This window comes from Dendrobates tinctorius, unplaced genomic scaffold (genome assembly GCF_039654945.1).
Source record: "Dendrobates tinctorius isolate UK_male_01 unplaced genomic scaffold, ASM3965494v1 ptg000030l, whole genome shotgun sequence".
NCBI classification, from domain to species: domain Eukaryota; kingdom Metazoa; phylum Chordata; class Amphibia; order Anura; family Dendrobatidae; genus Dendrobates; species Dendrobates tinctorius.
In genome coordinates, this window is record NW_027361698.1 from 19,051,306 (window position 1) to 19,072,623 (window position 21,318).

The 21,318-nt window shown below is 42.0% G+C and overlaps 1 protein-coding gene across 34 annotated transcripts in view; it reads right to left on the bottom strand.

The window, feature by feature from the left end:
- ANK2 (ankyrin 2) overlaps positions 1-21,318 on the bottom strand; it is a 772,868-nt gene that overhangs the window by 148,889 nt on the left and 602,661 nt on the right. For 29 of the 34 annotated variants that reach the window (XM_073571907.1, XM_073571914.1, XM_073571911.1 and 26 more), the window contains 5 exons: positions 11,834-11,932; positions 11,516-11,614; positions 10,183-10,380; positions 3,388-3,486; positions 2,364-2,462 (listed from right to left, as the gene is read on the bottom strand). In XM_073571907.1, coding sequence (XP_073428008.1) covers positions 2,364-2,462; positions 3,388-3,486; positions 10,183-10,380; positions 11,516-11,614; positions 11,834-11,932 — 594 coding nt within the window. The remainder of the gene's footprint in view (positions 1-2,363; positions 2,463-3,387; positions 3,487-10,182; positions 10,381-11,515; positions 11,615-11,833; positions 11,933-21,318) is intronic. The other 5 variants (XM_073571906.1, XM_073571922.1, XM_073571921.1 and 2 more) reach the window with 1 other exon arrangement.

Below are 21,318 nucleotides of genomic sequence, written 5' to 3' on the forward strand. Positions count from 1 at the left end.
CGCTTGAATATGACTGCTACGTATAGGATTTATGCTTAGTATTAAGAAAGTTATTTTATTTTATTCCAATGCCGGAGTGATATCACTAATGCATATTCCCTGATCCTAGTAATACACTTACCACCAACACTCTTCTTTTATAGGCGCTATTTAGTTAGTTTTCTGCAGTTTGTGACCTGCCAGATCACCACAGTGTTTGCTGGATGAGCCGGAAGTCATTACTCAATGTGTCTATGAGAGCCAGAACAAGGCCAGAACAAGGCTCTCATAGACATACACTGAGAATTTGTGACAGTTAGCCTTGGCTTCTGGTCAGTCAACAGCTGCAGTTACAAGATCAGACCAGGACCAGAGCAGCGCCGGGAAGAGCAGAAGACGGTATATTGCTGGTATATTACTAGGAAGTGGGAGCAAGGATTAGTGATATCACTATGGCACTGAAATTAAAAAATACAGGAGCGGTGATTTAATAAATTTAGTATATAAACAGTATACAATGAGCTCCTAAGCGCCCTCTTGTGGTGGGTGTAGGTACCCAGGTGTAGATCTTGTAAAGGAGTACTCCAGCATTTTTTTATATTGCTGCTTCTGTTAACAATCACGAGTGTGTGTGTAGTAAGTGTATAAACATACTTACCCATCGACCTCTACTGCCATTTCCAACGTAGCTCCAATCCTCTCCAGTATCATGTGACCGCATTTGTGACCTGCCAGCTAACACAGCATCTTCTGTGTACACCAGGGGTCACTTTCTCAATATAATCCTATGAGACTCAAAACCAGGCAGAGTGCTCCTCTACAGGAACTCTGTCATCCCCCAATACTGCATTTAATGAGGACAACTTAATACAGTGACAGACACTCTAATTTCAATATCGTGATAGTTGTATTTCTCTGTGAAATTTCCACTTTGTTAGATACCCCATTGAGCTGTAGGCCAGGACCCCATGGTAATCATACTCCTGGCACTGATTACTAGTCAGCAGATGTTATGTGGATATATTTATGACTAGTAAGTCAACCTAATTGATCCACAGGAAAACCAACAACTTACACAGTTATTTTAAAGCCTAAAGGTCTAATCATAGAGAAATATTATTCAGACCTAGAGTTAAATATTATTATAGAGACTAAAATAATTTAGGAGCTCTATGCAAACATAACAAGGGTACTGCCATGGGCACCCATTTATTATGCAGCAGCACGGTGACTCAATGATTAGCACTGTAGATTAGCAGTTTTGGGGACCTGGGGTCATATCCCACCAAGGACATCTGTATGGAAATTGTATGTTATCCCCATGTTTGTGTGGGTTTCCTCTGGGTTCTTCATTTTCATCCAACACTCCACAGAGATACTGATAGGGAATTTATATAGTGAGCCCCATTGGGGACAGGGATGATGATGACTAGAGAGTGCAATACATTGAGGCTGTTTAAGTAAGCATAGTAAATAAAACATGCTTACAGATTTCACTAATCGCCTCCAGAAACACGATCTACCAGCAGATGTGGGGGTTATCAGAAGGGGGTATAGTGTTTAAGGAACAGCAGCTGCAAGGAGAAAATGGAGTTATGTTCTCCTTACAGCCACTCACCTCCATTCATCTGGCCAATGCAGATGGCTGTTGCAGTCATCACTCACGTCGTTGTAAGCGCACTGTAATCACACCCCTTCACTTTAATTGACAGCCTGCTCTTCCAGAGTGTCTGTGCAGTGTCTGCGTAGTGTGTGTACAGAAAGTAGCTGTTAATCAAAGTGCCCGGAAGTGATTATAATGCACTCACTATGTAGTAAGTGTAATATCGCTGCCTGAACTACCCCGATGACTGGAAACGAGTGACTGAAGAGAGAATATAACTTCATTTTCTCACTGTAGGCCCTGCTAGAAGATGTAAACACTATTACCTGCAGATTACATTTACTATATATCTGCAGGTAAATAGTGTTTTTTAGCGGTGACAGGTTCCCTTTAAGAAAGTTGCAGAACATTCAGTTACTCTACAACTATCTCCTAAAAGTCCATGTACACTGCACCCTGCAGATGAACAACATGCCGTCTTCATTATGGCACATTCCTTTATTCTAGGAGGACGTGCTAAGTGTTACAGACCTCCAACAGTTATAAAATGTGGTATGGGAGCCAATGTTAATTGACTTATCATTTACGGATTATAGAGTATTTCTGCTGAGGACAGCACTACCGCACGCGCTAATGGAAAACACATGTAAGGCTGATAATCAGAAATATCATGATTGACGGATCGTAGCATTCTGGTATAAGAGACGCATGTGTGGACCATCAATGCATGCTCATATCAGACATGTGTGAGATATGGACGAGGGCAAAGACGTGGCGTTACCTTTGTTTTAGCTGTGACGCCTGCTCCATGAGACAGAAGAAAGTTCACCATCTTGATGTTTCCATAATGACAGGCTACAATCAGTGGTGTGTAGCCCAGCTGGAAAAAAGAGATTCATTTACTGAACAGCAGAGCCCCCAACACCAGCTCATGCAGATAATGAAAGGAAAGGCAAGAATATGGCTAGTATCTAGAATAAAGATAATTTCCAAAAATGATAATACAACTCAGCTTTATATACAGACACTATATAAAAAAACCTTGCTATTTACGGACCCAAATATTAACAGAAAACTATATACTAGCAATGAAATTATTGTAAGCGATAAGATACTTTTTATCTGTTCATATAATTACATTTACTGAAAACACAACACATTTTTAATAACAATTGGCTCCCTATTACCTAATTAGTGTCCGCAACTGCTACTATGGAAGTATGCGTAAACAGTTCCTTTATTCTGATAAGGCATTCTACGTGCCGTACTAATGTTGATGTTTTCATTCTGCAGCTCTGCTTCTGCCAATGAGGAAGAGCAAATGCAAAGGGGCATCCCTTCCCCAAGTCTATTCTTGCCTAGATCCTCTAATCAAGACAGACAGCCGCCATTCAATCCTCGTCACGGTCGGACAGTTGGAAATCCTGTGTGACGTGCTGACGGTTCTCCCATAGTGGGGATTGTATATAGAATGTCAGTTATGCCCAGGGAGTGTGTATGACAACGTAGCTCCAACATCTGATCAAATACAGAAGATTAATCTGCATGCATGACATCATGGAGATAAATGTTCCATCTGTCCCTTAGAAATGAATGGCCGCTGGCACGCTACCGCTACATTTAGACAAGGGACTTTGGATCTCATTTTTTTGTCAAACATGAGGTTTCCAGTTGCCCTCCGGCAGTCACACATTTATCACCTAGTTTATGGATAAATGCATTTATTGGGATAAAACCCCAGTGGTCCTATAGTTCCATAAATGCACCCTATGATTGATCAAGCAATAATGTTGGTGCATAGTTACCTTGGTTTGAGCATCCAGATTTGCCCCCTGCTTTGCTAATATTTCAGCTACGTTCACTTTGTCCTCCTGGGCTGCAAGGTGCAATGGAGTCAGTCCATTCTATATGTAATAGAACAAAAATAATACACAGTAATAAGAACATATCGTATGGGCCAATCCCATATACATATCAAATTTAGGAATAAACAAAGGAATATATAAACATACTTAGTGAACATGTATTCCCTTCTACTTCTTTAATAGCATAAATTTTAAAAAAATTTTTTAAAAAAGTCACCTGTTCCCGTGAAAAGGATTAAAAAAAAATTCCCTCAAATATAATTAAATATGGAAGACCATAGAAAAGCTCTACAAAGGAACTACGATAATCCTATCTAAACACCTTCCTTACCGTGGAGGTTGGCACCCTAGAAGAAAACGATTTTTTGGCGCCCCCACTCAGCGTAGACTGACCCTTTCTCCCCAAACTCACTCTAAATGAAAGGTGGGAAAACAATAATTGATAGGAAGGGAATGAAGGAAGAGGAAGGAAGGTATTACCAGCAGTCTTTTGCAGAGAACTATAAATCACAAACAAAAAAAGAGATGCAAATTTTTCACACATGTAAGAAAAAAAGACTTAGCATAATTTCAAGCTAACCAGATAGTCTAGCCTGTAAATGCTCCATAAATAGATAAATAGCAAACATGCATGGATCACATCACACTATAAAAAAAGTTATCATATTGGATAACATTCATAGTACTATTAATGCATGACCAAACAGTGGTATAATATGCATACAGGTGGCCCAAAAGATTTCTGGGTCCACTATGAGGTTGCTGAATAAATAAGTACCAAGAGACGGTTACTTATTAGATATGGAAACCTCTACCAGTGCTATAATAAAGTATAACTATGGACCAAAAAATGAGTCCAATAAAAAATGAATTAAGCAACTGGAAAAAAAAAAATACCACATAGTGGTTACTTATCATATAAGGACGCCTCGACGCGTTTCCCCGGTAATTCGGTTCATCAGGAGGCCTGTATACTTAGTACCGCAGCTAACAGATAAAGTTCATGATGCTGGATACCATGATGAAAAAGGCATAACAGCGGTCTCAAGTGGGCGGACTTAAATAACCCCACAGATAATGCATGCAATCAATATGCCAGAGTGCCCAATCAGCATCTCTAAACACTGAAACAGTCACAGGAAAAATACAGCCTGGCTGCTGCAGGCTGTATACCAAATAGACATGCTCACACATACACTGCACCAAATCTGCTGCTGTGTGAAGACATCAGTGACACAGAGCTGTCTCATTCACACAGCAGAGGCTGTGTCACAGAACAGATTACATCAGTGACTGCCATCCCCTGTGCAGATTAGAAGCTGCAGACCCCCATCACTGGCCATCACACAGTCTGTTCTCACTGCTGCCAGCAGCCGAGCCCCATCACTGCCAGCCCGTGCCCCATCACTGCCAGCAGCCTGGGACAGTGAGGGAAGGAATCACTGATAATTAGTGAGTTATGTATTGTACTCATGGAGTGGCCCAGAATACAGGACGATTTTCCCTCCTCACTAGATTCACTTTCCATAGAACACTGATCTGTTATGAATGAGTCACCGTAGGAGGCAAAAACAGAAATGCTAGCTAAGTCCAGAAAACCAGAGAAGTTGGCAGCTATCGGATTGCAGACCCCTGAACCTATCAACAACAACTAGCAGTAGCCGTGGGGGGTTCCTACGATGCCCTAGACCCCTCGATCACAGCCGGAGAACTGCCTAGCCTAAAGACAGAAAGGGAAATCTAAACTGCCCCAGAGCAGACCCCAAAGCAATAGGCAGCCCCCAACATATAATGACGGTGAAGCAAGAAGAAAAAACACTAACACAGATAGAAAGATAGACTGAGCAAATGATGGGGCCCAAGCTAACTAGATAGGACAGGATAGGAAAGCTGCTGTCTGCAATCCGCGAAAAACCCTATAAAAATAAGAGCCAACAGACTGACAGGGAAAAAGGTCCTGAAGACGCTAGGCTTCAAAAAGACTATGTCAGTACTCAGATATTTTCTGAAGACAGAGCAAACCGACAAAAAAGGAATTCAGCTCACCCCAGCAGGGAATGGCAGAATCCAGAAAAGCAAGGCAAACTAAAATTAAAACACAAATGCAAAAAGGCAAAGCAGAAAACTTAGCTTTTGAGGAGCAGGAATCAGACTGGTCTCCTAGAATTCCACAGAGAAATCACCAGCGAGGCAGAAGGGCGTCGGCTGCCTTATATCCAGTCAGAGATCCCCGTCGCCCAGTCATCCTCTCCCAGCTCAGGTGCTTGGTAATCAGCCTCACTACCTTCCTTCACCAGAAGAGGGAGTTCATCAGACCGCAATGGTGAAGTGGAAAATGAACTCATAACACTGTTCATTGTGTGTCTGGGGGAGGAGCAGCTCTCTGCTCTCTGCACTGAGGCTGCTGGAGGGGAAGAATTCGTTACTGTGTAATGAGGGCTGCTTCATGTGGACGGGGAGGGCCTGTAGCTATGGAGGGTGGGGTTGTTGCTATAGAGGGCATGTTTGGAGTAGAGTAGGAGGTTACGACTAATTCTCCTTTCAATGCCAGAACACCCCCCCCTTGGACGTTCTGATCAGAAGCAAGAGAGTGATATCTAAAAACCCTGCAAACTGGTGACAGAAGGTAAATTACTTATTGTCACCATTCTGCAGCCCAGATATGCACTGAGATTATGTGAAAAGCCCGGACAACCCTTTTAAGCTTTGATACTTAGTCTTTTGGGTTGATTGAGAACTTATTTGTTGTTCACTAATAAGAAGAATCCTCTCAAATACAACTTGCCTAATAATTCTGCACACAGTGTATAATATTATTATTATTATTATTATTATTATTATTATTAAGCATTTATATAGCGCCATTTATTCCATGGCACGTTAAATGTGAAAAAGGGAAATATAGACAAGTATAGTAAACATGTGTAAGACAAGGGACACACAAGTACATAAGGAGAGGGGACCCTGCCCGCGAGGGCTCACAGTCTACAGGGATGGGTGAGGATACAGTAAGAGAGGGTAGAGCAGGTCGTGCTGTGGTTCAGTAGACCGAGGATCATTGCAGGCTGTAGGCTTGTCGGAACAGGTGAGTCTTCAGGTTCTTCTTGAAGGTTTCCGTTGATTGTGAGAGTCTGATGTGTTGCGGCAGGGAGTTCCAGAGTATGGGGGAAGCATGGGAGAAGTCTTGTATGCGGTTGTGGGAAGAAGAGATAAGGGGGGAGTAGAGAAGGAGATCTTGAGATGATTGAAGGTTGCGTGCGGGTAGGTACCTAGAGACCATGTCACAGATGTATGGAGGAGACAGGTTGTGGATGGCTTTGTATGTCATGGTTAGGGTTTTGAATTGGAGCCTCTGGGCGATAGGAAGCCAGTGAAGGGCCTGGCATAGAGGGGAGGCTGGGGAATAGCGGGGAGACAGGTGGATTAGTCGGGCAGCAGAGTGTAGGATGGACTGGAGCGGAGCCAGAGTGCTAGAGGGGAGACCAGAGAGTAGGAGGTTGCAGTAGTCAAGGCGGGAGATAAGAGCATGCACTAGTGTTTTTGTGGTTTCGTGGTTGAGGAATGAGCAGATCCTGGAAATATTTTTAAGTTTGAGGCGGCAGGAGGAGGTGAGGGCTTGGATATGAGGTTTGAAAGAGAGCGCAGAGTCGAGGATCACCCCAAGGCACTGAGCGTACGGGACCAGGGAAAGAGAGCAGCCGTTGACATTGATGGATAGGTCTGGTGGAGGGTTTGAGTGAGATGGGGGAAAGATAATGAATTCTGTTTTGTCCATGTTCAGTTTGAGAAAGCGAGCAGAGAAGAAGGCTGAGATAGCAGACAGACATTGTGGGATTTCATTCAGTAAGGAAGCGAGGTCGGGTCCAGATAGGTAGATCTGTGTGTCATCGGCATAGAGGTGATACTGCAAACCGTGGGATTCTATGAGCTGTCCCAAGCCGAAGGTATAGATGGAGAATAGTAGGGGTCCTAGGACAGAGCCTTGGGGAACACCGACAGACAGGGGGCGAAGTGAGGAGGTGGTGTGTGAGAGGGAGACACTAAATGTTCGGTTTGTTAGGTATGATGAGATCCAGGATAGGGCCAGGTCTGTGATGCCAAGAGATGAGAGAGTCTGTAGCAGGAGGAAATGGTCTACGGTGTCGAAGGCAGAGGACAGGTCCAGGAGAAGGAGGACAGAGTAGTGTCGCTTGCTCTTGGCGGTTAGTAAGTCGTTAGTGACTTTAGTTAGGGCAGTTTCAGTTGAGTGATGCGGTCGGAAGCCAGATTGTAACCGGTCAAAGAGGGAACAGGAGGAGAGGTGGGAGGACAGTTCAAGATATACATGCTGTTCCAGTAGTTTTGAGGCGTAAGGGAGAAGAGATATTGGGCGATAGTTAGACACAGAGGATTGGTCAAGGGAGGGCTTTTTGAGGATGGGTGTGATTGAGGCATGTTTGAAGGATGAGGGAAAGACACCATTTGTAAGTGAAAGGTTGAAAAGGTGTGTTAGAGATGGGATGAGGACTGTGGCCAAGTTAGGGATGAGGTGAGACGGGAGTGGGTCGAGGGCACAAGTGGTGAGGTGTGATCTTGACAGAAGGGTGGAGAGCTGATCTTCTGTCATGGTGGAGAAGCTGGCTTTTTCAGAACAGGACTGAGCGGCTAAGAGGGGCATTGGGGGCTGCGGGCCAAAGTTTTGTCTGATCGTGTCGATCTTCTGCTTAAAGAAGGAGGCAAAGTCTTCGGCAGAAATGAGAGGAAGGGGAGGAGGTGCTGTGGGATGGAGTAGAGAATTGAAAGTGTTGAAGAGTTGTTTAGGGTTGTGAGACGGACGATATGAGAGATGCGAAGTAAGTTTGTTTTGCGGCAGAGAGCTGGCAAGGGACTGCTTGTATGCGTTGAAGTGCTCAGAAGAATGGGTTCTCTTCCATCTCCGCTCAGCGGCCCTGAAAACCCGTCTCAGTTCTTTGGTCAGGCTGGTCAGCCAGGGCTGCCTGTTGATTGTTCGAGTTTTGCTCTGCGTGAGGGGGGCAGCCGAATCAAGCGTATACCGTAAACATTTATTATTCCCAAAAAGCTATTTCTAATAATACTAAACATGTCAAAAGGAAGCTGCAAAAAGGTGATTGGTGAACAGTGCAAACAAAAAGAAATTATTTAATCAATTCCCTCCAATAGTAAATATTAAAGGGGTTGTCCAATCATGTGATATTGATGACTTATGCTTAAGCTACCAATATCACATAAGTGGGTGGCACACTGTACAGCTCCATTTAATGTTTAGTAGTCACTGCCGAATATAGCACATCAGATCCTATTCAAGAGAGCAACAGCTGATCAGTAGGGGTGCTGGGTGTCGGACCCTTGTCTGATAATGACGACCTATCTACATTCTGAATATTATATACATTTAAGCGGAAACTGAAACTTAGGTATACAGTCATTATATACATTTTTTATATATTCTACATTACTCTTTTTATAGCTTTGCATGCCGCTATACATTTAGCTATTGGTTCATCACAATACATATTTGGATACTTGGATATAGCCATAGTTATGCCAGTTTTGGAACCCTGCCTAGAACATAGCTGATGACATGGTGGGGCAGATTTTTTAAAAGTTTTTATTTTTGAGATAGCGTAAACTTAGACTAGACAGTCCAAAATTTATCAGGCAAAATTTATAACAGCGTCTTTAAACTATGTTATATACAGGTGCTTCTTACAAAATTAGAATATCATCAAAAAGTTAATTTATTTCAGTTCTTCAATACAAAAAGTGAAACTCATTATATAAAGTCATTACAAACAGAGTGATCTATGTTTATTTCTGTTAATGTTGATGACTATGGCTTACAGCCAATGAAAACACAAAAGTCATTATCTCAGTAAATTAGAATACTTTATAACACCAGTTTGAAAATTATTTTAAAATCACAAAAATGTTGTCCTACTGAAATGTATGCATCAATTACTGAATCAACGCGGCGTGGCATGGAGGCCATCATCCTGTGACACTGCTTAGGTGTTATGAAGCCAAGGTTGCTTTAATAGCAGCCTTCAGCTCGTCTGCATTGTTAGGTCTGGTGTCTCTCATCTTTCTCTTGACAATAACCCATAGATTCTCTATGGGGTTAAGGTCAGGCGAGTTTGCTGGCCAATCAAGCACAGTGATACTGTTGTTTTTACAGCCCAGATATGCACTGAGATTATGTGAAAAGCCCGAACAACCCCTTTAAGCATATTTTATCTTACACCTAAATGAGGTCAGTAACAATGCAAGTATATGGCAATTGCAGCAAAGATTACACCGCTGTATGACCGATACATATTAACAAGAACATTCTCTTTTGCTTTACACTGCAGCACTGCTTGTCTACATTGGCTGATTGTGTGTCACTGGATGTCAAGTGTATGACAATATGTTTGCATCCCCGGGGCTGTTTGAAAGCCGCAACACAAGCAGGGATTGGCTGTTTGTTAGGCATCCCTGCATGTGTTGCAGCAAGACATGCAAGCGCAGGGATTCAAACATATTTTTCGAGCATTCCGAAGTCACTCGGTTAGCACCTGATTGCTCGGGTAACACCTTATCTCAGCACGTTCACTCATCAGTAATCATTATCCCTTAACCTTAGCAATCTGCTTTAATTTTCAATGATACTTTTCAATTTTCTTCTATTTTCATACATTCATGTCTTGACACTTGACAGCTAAAGTCTTTGATGACTTTATATTAAGCAAATCTTACCTTAGTGCCCACATGAATATTAGCTTCTTTGTTCAGCAAAAGAGTGACCATGTCTGTGTGCCCCTCCTGGGCGGCCAGGTGAAGCGGGGTGACTCCTTGCTTGGTGAGGATGTTGGTCTCTGCTCCGTAGTTTAGTAATGTCGTGGCAATCTGCATTTGATTCTTTTTGGCAGCAATATGAAGGGGTGTATAACCGTTCTACAATAGTAAAAAGATCATATTAAGTAATACACTTTAATGTTCGTATGGCAAGCCTAAACTGATATCACCTACTTCACCATGCTATACCATGAACAGTCATTTTCTAGTATGTGTGTAATACCAGATCCTTTAATGTGCAATGAAAGGCATGCACAAGGCTGGGATGAGCAACATTACCAAGGAATTATGGAGGACCGAGGTCAGGAGAAAAAGGGCTGACTCCTAGTTGAGGCTTAAATAATATACTGTATATGTTGGAAGAATACCCAAAATCTATAATGGGATATGTGCAGGGATGGGGATCTAAAGCCATACCAGGGGAAATTCACTATATATAGGGAGAAGGGTTTACTTCACTATTTGGGAATGGATCCCAAAGGGAAAGTGATCTTTAACTTCACTAACTTGTTGGATGTAATCCCAGTTTCACCCCAAAAGACATATACATATAAACCATACTGCAATATATGCTCTCAAGTATATGTAAATAATAAAGATATTCACTATAAGCAAAACACACTATTAGGCCATGTTCACACACAGCATTTTTGCTCTAAAAGCAGGGACAAATGCTGAATTCAAGACATCCATTTTTCAGCGTTTTTTATGCCTATTTTTGCAGCGTTTTTGGGTGCAGATTACATGTGTGCTTTGTCGATAATACATGTTTAGTGAAGCCAGTTTTATTCAACAAAAAAGCTTGAAAACGCAGCGACAAACGGCGCTACATTTTTTGCAGCTTTTTTCACTTTCCAATTGCTTTCTAGGGGGTGAAAAAATGCTGCAAAAACGCTGAAAGAATGACATGCTGCAAATTTCAAAATCTGAAGATCTCAAATTTTGTCAGGAATAAAAAACAAGCGTGCGCATGAGATTTCTTAAATCTCATAGCTTTTGCTGGTACTGTGAAAAGAAGCTTTAAATTTGAATAAAAAAAGCAGCAAAATATACAGCTGCAAAAAACACCACATGTGAATATAGCCTAAAACAACAAACACCCAAGAAATTGCAATATACACCCCTCACCATATCCCTTTTGTGAATGATACACTAACCAGTATAAATAAATGTATCAAACAGCAGATGCAACTGTCTATAAAAAAAAAAAAAAACTCCGATATAAAACTCTCACCTTGGCTGTGACATGGGGAGAAGCTCCCTTTTCCAGTAGCAACATCGCCACCTTCTGGTTGTCATAGTGAGCAGCAACATGGAGTGGTGTGAGCCCATTCTGCAAAGGGCGTGTTTGTTATGGGGGTTAAACCAGTTAGTGAAGAAGCTCTAGACATATACACTGTAGAAAATACTAACATAAATGGCATATTAAAGTCATTATGTAATTACATGATTGTGATGTAGCAGTGAGAACGTAACATGTGAACACTTAACGTAAAACAGAGAACAAATACATGAGAGTCTAATCATATAACGACTAACCACGATGATTTACCTTGCCGGCAGAATCTGGCGGTGCACGCCGCTGTAGGAGGAGTTTGGCCACATCTAGGCTTCCATACTTAGCAGCTACATGCAATGGTGTAAATCCCTTCTGCAGAAATAAAGACAAAAAATGGATTTAATATAAAAACTATAAATATAGCCGTTTTAGAAGCTAGAGGAACATAAATATTCTGAGACTTTAGGTTAAGATCCCATAATGAGTTTTTGGTTAGTTTTTGATGCTGAGAACTTTCATTGCATAAAAAAATGCAAGGGTTAATACACTGAATTACCTTTCTCAAGCTGGTCAAAGCCAAAACGTTGCTACACCATACAGGCTAATAAAGTCCACTTTCATCATTTATTGAAGCGCTGCTTCCTTTTCTATTATTTATTCAAATGGCCTTTTGTTTGAAGGGCACCCTGAATTCATCTATACAGTGCTGTTCCATTTTTTCTGCTAGATAAATAGATATCCATAAGATATATAATTTGTTGCTTGCATGTGTAGCTTATTGTATAGCTTTCGGGTTAACCTAATAAATAATGAAAAAAATAACGAGATCCCCCCAATTTTGGTAACCAGCAAAGGTAAAGCAGACAGCTGAAAGCTGATATCTGGCTGGGTAGGTCCACGGTTATTGGGCCCTTCCCAGCCTAAAAATACCAGCCCCCAGCTGCCCCAGAAGTGGAGAATCTCATGAGATGCTCCAATTCTGGCCCTTCGCCTCAGCTCTTCCTGATGCCCCGATGCAAATCCAACGAAGTCCAGAGAATCTGCCGTACAAAGCCTATTGCACCTCGTTCTGGCGTGAGCCCTTGCAACTCTGAAGCACGGTAACTTCAGTTACTGTATCGCTCTTCGCGACTGACCAGGAACATCTGAAGGGGGAACATCACTCAGATGTGGTTGCTTGCAGAGCCTATGGAGTGTCAGAACCAGCCTCCATAGTCTTTATACGTTGGATTCGCTGGACTTTGTTGGAATTCCTGGCCTATGTCGGACCTGTGTGGGATTCTTTTTCTTTTTTAATAAAGGGGTGAACCAAGGAAAGTGTGAGGGAGTGTTCATTTCAATAAAGTACTTTTTGTGAGATATCTTTTTTTCTGCATTAATAATGGGGAATTCTGACAGACAACTATCTATTACTAATACCAGGATTTGATGTCAGCTGTGTTTTTGGACACTTCACAGCTGACATCAACCCCAAGCACCATTACCTCGATTGCCAAAGCACCAAAACAATTGGAAACAGCCAAGTAGAAGTGCCGGAACTGGAGCATTTCATGTGATGCTACACTTCTGGGGCAGCTGTGGGTTGGTATTTTTAGGCTGGGAAGGGCCCAATAACCAAGGACCTTTCCAGCCTGATAATATCAGCTCTTAGCTGTCTGCTTCACCTTTGCTGATTACCAAAAATATGGGGACCCTACGTCAATTATTTCATGTATTTATTTTTTAGATTAATAGAAAGCTATACAATAAGCTACACATGCAAGGAACAAATTATGTATCTGACTGATATCTATTATCTTAGCACATCTTTTTTTTTTTTTTTAAATTCGTTTATTGAACTTCAGGACATAAAAAAAAATGTACAACATACAATTGGCCCATGTTAACAAACATTTTCCACAGAGCATACATGTTTCCATCCATTATTAAAATATAAAACCAAGAAATTACACACTATTTTTTAAAAGAACACAGTAGTATTGTACATAACCTTCCCAGTATGCGCAAAGGACAGTTGGTTATATATCATAAAACATGTATAATCGAACAAATCACATAAGCCTTTTAACATATTATTCAGATAAGGAAATCTAATCAGAAATTCCTAAACTAAACTACGACTACCACTACATCAACCTATATCCACTATTTCGCAGCCTAGTATCCTACAGCATACTATCTCGTATGTGATGTCTCAACCTTGCAGAGTAATATGAGAGGAGTTCCACCTCCCCAAATCTTTTCAAATTTACCCGGGCATCCCCTATTTTGATATAATGTGCGCTCGTATGGAACAATCGAGTTCACCAAGTCAATCCAAATTCTAAGAGGGGGGACAAAGTTCCCATCTACCGTAATGCCAGTACCTTCCGTGCCATAAATAACGTCTCACGCAGAAGACCCCATCATATCGATCCCAGATCTCCTCATCCCATACCCCAAACAAGCAGACCAGTGGCTCCAGAGGAACCGGGGCTTTTACTAGGGATGACAGTAATGATGTCACCTCTCTCCAGTAACGCAGGACAGTGGGATATTGCCATACCATATGAATAAAATCTGCGCCTGTAGAGTGGCACCGTAAACATTCTGATGACTGGTATCGGCCCATCCTAAAAAGTCATGTCGGAGTCAAGTACGACTGATTAATTATATATAATTGTATCATTCTGTTGTTAATAGATGGTGATACTCCAATCGGAGATTCCAAAACCTCCTCCCACTCCTCGTCCTGTGTATTAGGGATGAGCCGTTCCCACTTTCTCTTGATAGAACTTATGGCAGATTCTGCTCCCGCTGACAGCATGTATGTGTATAAAGAGGTGATGAGACCCTGAGGGCCCTATGATTTAAGGATACCTATTATAGGTAGAGATGAAATAGTACGGCCTACACCCTTACATCTTACATGCGATTGAAGAGCTGATCTCAGTTGTAAATAGCGGAAAAATTGGGATCTTGGGATATCATGCGCGACCCGTAATTGCTCAAAAGACTTCAAGGTCCCCCGATCATATAAGTCCCCCATCGAAAAAACGTCATGCTGAATCCAAAATTCAGTGGACGGGTGGTTTAGCAATATTGGAAAATAATTATTATTCCACAGGGGCATTTCAGCTATAAAATCTTTAAACCCAGACACTTTCTTGATTTGCCTCCATGTTAATCTTGCCAATCGGAGCAAGGGCAGCAGACGAGGGGCATTAGTTCTTTCTACCTCAAGGAAACCCAGTGGGCAATCAGTCTGTGCAGCATGAAGCAGGTGACTTTCAGAGTTGGGAATGTAGCTACCCGGCATCCAGTTACTTAAAGCTTTAGATTGCCCAGCCAAATAATACAGGAAAAAATTTGGTAGCGCAGCTCCACCTCCCCTTTTTGGTCTTTGTAAGGTGGCCAATTTAAATTTGGGCCTAGTTTTCCCCCATATAAAAGACGTGATCTGGGAGTTAAGACTCACAAAGAAAGATCTGGGCACCATCACAGCACTGTGCTGAAGGGAGTAGCTAAGCTTGGGAAGCAATATCATTTTAATCAAGTTAATGCGCCCGGCTACAGACAACGGAAGTTTGCTCCAGGATGCAAATTTAAATTTAACTAGTTCCAGCAGTGGGTGGACATTAAGTTGTAAATCAAACGCACTATCACGGGATATATAGACACCCAGATATTTAAAATTAGATACAATAGACAGTGAGGAGAGAGCCTCTAGCTGCGGCATCGGGGCATGAGAAAGGGGTAACAGAGCCGACTTCTCCCAATTTATATATAAGCCTGAATATTTGCTAAATCTGTCTATTAGGGCTATCACTTGCGGCAAAGTTTCTTCCGCTTCATCCATGAATACCACCATATCATCAGCATATAGACCTATAGTGTTCACCCGACCCGCTACATCGATTCCCTTAATGTCAGGGGAAGACCTTATACGTATTGCCAGTGCCTCAATTGCAAGAGCGAAGAGGGCAGGGGAGAGAGGGCAGCCCTGACGAGTCCCCCTATGTAATAGAAAAGACTCAGATATAGAGTTATTTACTATGATACGGGCCTTGGGATTCATATATAGTATTTTGATCCATTTTATAAATTTATCACCAAAGCCATATCTTTGCAAGCACGCGGAGAGCACAGGCCACTCAAGAGAGTCAAAAGCCTTAGCGGCATCTAACGACACCAATGCCCATTTGTTGTCGGGTATTAGGGAGCTATATTGGACTATTGACTGAACCCGTCTGATATTAATGGAAGTGCTCTTACCAGGCATGAAACCCGTTTGATCAGGATGTACAAGGTTCAATATAATTGAGTTCAGCCTGGTAGCTAGGATCTTAGTAAAGATTTTATAGTCCACATTCACTAATGAAATAGGACGGTAAGATCCACATTCCAAGGGGTCCTTTCCTTCCTTCCTAAGCATCATGATATTAGCCTCATAAAAAGAATCAGCCATAGACTTCCCTTCCCAAATTCCCCAAAATACCTTCACCAGAAGTGGCACCAGTATATCCCGGTGTTTCCTATACAATTCAATGGGGAACTCATCTTGTCCAGGGGCCCTTCCAGAAGCCATGTCCGCTATAGCATTTTCTATCTCTTCCGCGGTGAATGCAGCGTCCATAAGGGTTCGCTGTTCATGATCTAATGTAGTGAATGCCACATCTGATAAATAGTCCAGGCATCCCAAATTATCAAAGTCACTTTTAGATTCATATAGTGACCTGTAATAGTCGTAAAAACAGCCAAATACAGTTGTGGCCAAAAGTATTGACACCCCTGCAATTCTGTCAGATAATACTCAGTTTCTTCCTGAAAATGATTGCAATCACAAATTCTTTGGTATTATTATCTTCATTTAATTTGTCTTAAATGAAAAAACACAAAAGAGAAAGAAGCAAAAAGCAAAACATTGATCATTTCACACAAAATTCCAAAAATGGGCCAGACAAAAGTATTGGCACCCTCAGCCTAATACTTGGTTGCACAACCTTTAGCCAAAATAACTGCGACCAACCGCTTCCGGTAACCATCAATGAGTTTCTTACAATGCTCTGCTGGAATTTTAGACCATTCTTCTTTGGCAAACTGCTCCAGGTCCCTGATATTTGAAGGGTGCCTTCTCCAAACTGCCATTTTTAGATCTCTCCACAGGTGTTCTATGGGATTCAGGTCTGGACTCATTGCTGGCCACCTTAGAAGTCTCCAGTGCTTTCTCTCAAACTATTTTCTAGTGCTTTTTGAAGTGTGTTTTGGGTCATTGTCCTGATGGAAGACCCATGACCTCTGAGGGAGACCCAGCTTTCTCACACTGGGCCTTACATTATGCTGCAAATTTTGTTGGTAGTCTTCAGACTTCATAAGCCATGCACACGGTCAAGCAGTCCAGTGCCAGAGGCAGCAAAGCAACCCCAAAACATCAGGGAACCTCCGCCATGTTTGACTGTAGGGACCGTGTTCTTTTCTTTGAATGCCTCTTTTTTTCTCCTGTAAACTCTATGTTGATGCCTTTGCCCAAAAAGTTCTACTTTTGTCTCATCTGACCAGAGAACATTCCTCCAAAACGTTTTAGTTTTTTTCAGGTAAGTTTTGGCAAACTCCAGCCTGGCTTTTTTATGTCTCGGGGTAAGAAGTGGGGTCTTCCTGGGTCTCCTACCATGCAGTCCCTTTTCATTCAGACGCCGACGGATAGTACGGGTTGACACTGTCGTACCCTCGGACTGCAGGGCAGCTTGAACTTGTTTGGATGTTAGTCGAGGTTCTTTATCCAACATCCGCACAATCTTGCGTTGAAATCTCTTGTCAATTTTTCTTTTCCGTCCATATCTAGGGAGGTTAGCCACAGTGCCTTGGGCTTTAAACTTTTTGATGACACTGCGCACGGTAGACACAGGAACATTCAGGTCTTTGGAGATGGACTTGTAGCCTTGAAATTGCTCATGCTTCCTCACAATTTGGTTTCTCAAGTCCTCAGACAGTTCTTTGGTCTACTTTCTTTTCTCCATGCTCAATGTGGTACACACAAGGACACAGGACAGAGGTTGAGTCAACTTTAATCCATGTCAACTGGCTGCAAGTGTGATTTAGTTATTGCCAACACCTGTTAGGTGCCACAGGTAAGTTACAGGTGCTGTTATTTACACAAATTAGAGAAGCATCACATGATTTTTCAAACAGTGCCAATACTTTTGTCCACCCTCTTTTTTATGCTTGGTGTGGAATTATATCCAATTTGGCTTTAGGACAATTCTTTTTGTGTTTTTTCATTTAAGACAATTTAAATGAAGATAATAACATAGAATTTGTGTTTGCAATCATTTTCAGGAAGAAACTGAGTATTATCTGACCGAATTGCAGGGTTTCAATACTTTTGGCCACAACTGTATCTCCTCGGTCGAAGACACCAGTAAACTATCCGCCATACGAATCTGCAGTATTGTATTGGAGGTATTGTGTTGGCTCACCAAATAGGCCAAAAACTTACTTGCCTGGTTTCCCAGTTCAAAATAAGATTGACGGGTGAAGAATAGTTTACACTTAGATTTAGTGTCTATGTGCTGGGTGCACAACCTCTGCGCAGCCAACCACTCAATCTTATTGCCACTAGTTTGATTAGATATATACAGTCATATGTAAAAGTTTGGGCACCCCTATTAATGTTAACCTTTTTTCTTTATAACAATTTTGGTTTTTGCAACAGCTATTTCAGTTTCATATATCTAATAACTGATGGACTCAGTTATATTTCTGGATTCAAATCAGGTTTATTGTACTAACAGAAAATGTGCAATCTGCATTTAAACAAAATTTGACCGGTGCAAAAGTATGGGCACCCTTATCATTTTCTTGATTTGAACACTCCTAACTACTTTTTACTGACTTCCTGAAGCACTAAATTGGTTTTGTAACCTCATTGAGCTTTGAACTTCAAAGCCAGGTATATAAAATCATGAGAAAAGGTATTTAAAGTGGCCACTTGCAAGTAGTTCTCCTATTTGATTCTCCTATAGAGTGGCATCATGGGCTCCTCAAATCAACTCTCAAATGATCTGAAAACAAAGATTATTCAACATAGCTTTTCAGGGGAAGGATACAAAAAGTTGTCTCAGTAATTTAACCTGTCAGTTTCCACTGTGAGGAACATAGTTAGGAAATGGAAGAACACAGGTACAGTTCTTGTTAAGCCCAGAAGTGGCAGGCCAAGAAAAATGTCAGAAAGGCAGAGAAGAAGAATGGTGAGAACAGTCAAGGACAATCCACAGACCACCTCCAAAGACCTGCAGCATCATCTTGCTGCAGATGGTGTCACTGTGCATCGGTCAACAATACAGCGCATGCATAACGCCTTTTTGTATGACCAAACAACTCAATCTTTGTTTCATCAGTCCACAGGACCTTCTTCCAAAATGTAACTGGCTTGTCCAAATGTGCTTTTGCATACCTCAGGCGACTCTGTTTGTGGCGTGCTTGCAGAAACGGCTTCTTTCGCATCACTCTCCCATACAGCTTCTCCTTGTGCAAAGTGCGCTGTATTGTTGACCGATGCACAGTGACACCATCTGCAGCAAGATGATGCTGCAGGTCTTTGGAGGTGGTCTGTGGATTGTCCTCGACTGTTCTCACCATTCTTCTTCTCTGCCTTTCTGATATTTTTCTTGGCCTGCCACTTCTGGGCTTAACAAGAACTGTACCTGTGTTCTTCCATTTCCTTACTATGTTCCTCACAGTGGAAACTGACAGGTTAAATCTCTGAGACAACTTTTTGTATCCTTCCCCTGAAAAGCTATGTTGAATAATCTTTGTTTTCAGATCATTTGAGAGTTGTTTTGAGGAGCCCATGATGCCACTCTTCATAGGAGAATCAAATAGGAGAACTACTTGCAAGTGGCCACTTTAAATACCTTTTCTCATGATTTGATACACCTGGCTATGAAGTTCAAAGCTTAATGAGGATACAAAACCAATTTAGTGCTTCAGGAAGTCAGTAAAAAGTAGTTAGGAGTGTTCAAATCAAGAAAATGATAAGGGTGCCCATACTTTTGCACCGGTCAAATTTTGTTTAAATGCAGATTGCACATTTTCTGTTAGTACAATAAACCTGATTTGAATCCAGAAATATAACTGAGTCCATCAGTTATTAGATATATGAAACTGAAATAGCTGTTGCAAAAACCAAAATTGTTATAAAGAAAAAAGGTTAACATTAATAGGGGTGCCCAAACTTTTACATATGACTGTATGTAGCCTCTGAGTCTTTCAATCATCGCTCCATTTCCTCATCCTCCTTTGAGGTTACCCGCTTAATATAAGAGATTGTGGAGGACAGGCAACCCCTCAAGTATGCCTTAATGGCATCCCAAAATAAATTAATGTCTTGAGGTTCCGGATGAGACTCGATGAAACAATGCAATTGACTGATCGTTCTATCGGGGGACACTTAACTTCAACCAGAAAGGATTCAACTTCCAAACTATCCCTTTGTTTAATTGTCCATATTTAAGCTTAAGGATAACCGGGCTATGATCTGAGATCCCCCTAGTGCCATGCTCTTTGTTATCCACCCACATCACCAGACCGCTGGAACCAAATATGTAATCTATGTGCGACAGAGAGCGTTTAGTGGACGAGTGACAGGTATATTCTCTTAACTCAGGGTGACGCATCCTCCACAGATCCAGCCACCCGCCCTTCCCCATAAACAGTGACAGCGAAGTTGTAGTCAGCGAAGAGGCCCCCCCAGTCGTTCCATCATCCAGTCTCAATTTATCAAGGCAGTTGTTCATAACCATACTGAAATCCCCCATACAGATAACATGCGCATCTGGGTAATCCAGGGCAAAACTCATTGCCCTCTGAAGAGACATACTAGCCGGAGGGGGGTTATAGACACATAGGATTACATATTCCCTGGCATTTATCAGTGCATGCACAAAAACAAAAGTAACCCTCAGGATCCCTCCGAGTCTCCCTGGCCTCCCATCTAACGTCTCTATGTACCAACAATGAAACCCCTCTCTAGCTGGTATGGAATGAGTGAACAGACCATTGAACCCAAGGCTTCTGCACACACCGAACAGTATCCCTGGTCAGGTGCGTCTCCACCAAGGCCACAATGTGAGGGTGGTAATGTCTGACCTGCAAGAAGACCTTAATCTTTTTCCGAGGAGTTTTTATACCCCTCATATTCCATGTCATACAGATCAACTCAGACCCCACGGTTTATTCCGCTAAATATGTGGCACATCATTACCCAGGTAAAATTTAGAGACATCTCCTAAAAATGAAAAGTGTCGTTGGCTGCGAATCTTACCTAAAAAACCTATAAAACCACAACAAAGAAAAAACAAAGTAAATAAACAGCAAACAGTATGGGAGCAGAGTTCTGTACTCCCGTCATGAAGCGAACTAGGGGATACCATCACTGAGCACAGTGTCTGGTATGGTTGGTTATTGGATACTGGCGGATAGAACTCCAATCAGACCATTGATGCAAAGGTATTGACTAGCAATATATGCACTAGGATTCCTTTGCAGCAGACCCCCCGTGGGATCGTAGCCACTCAGTCGCCTCCACCGGATCCGTGAAAAACTGAGTGGAACCCTCATAAACCACTCGAAGCCGGGCCAGATAAATCATGGAGTACATAACATTCCTCGCCCGAAGGCTCTTTTTGACCTCCATGAACTGTGCCCGTTGAAGTTCCATGGAGAAGTCTGGGAAAATCGAGATCGTGGCATTGTTGAACTTAATGGGGCCTTTCTGCCAT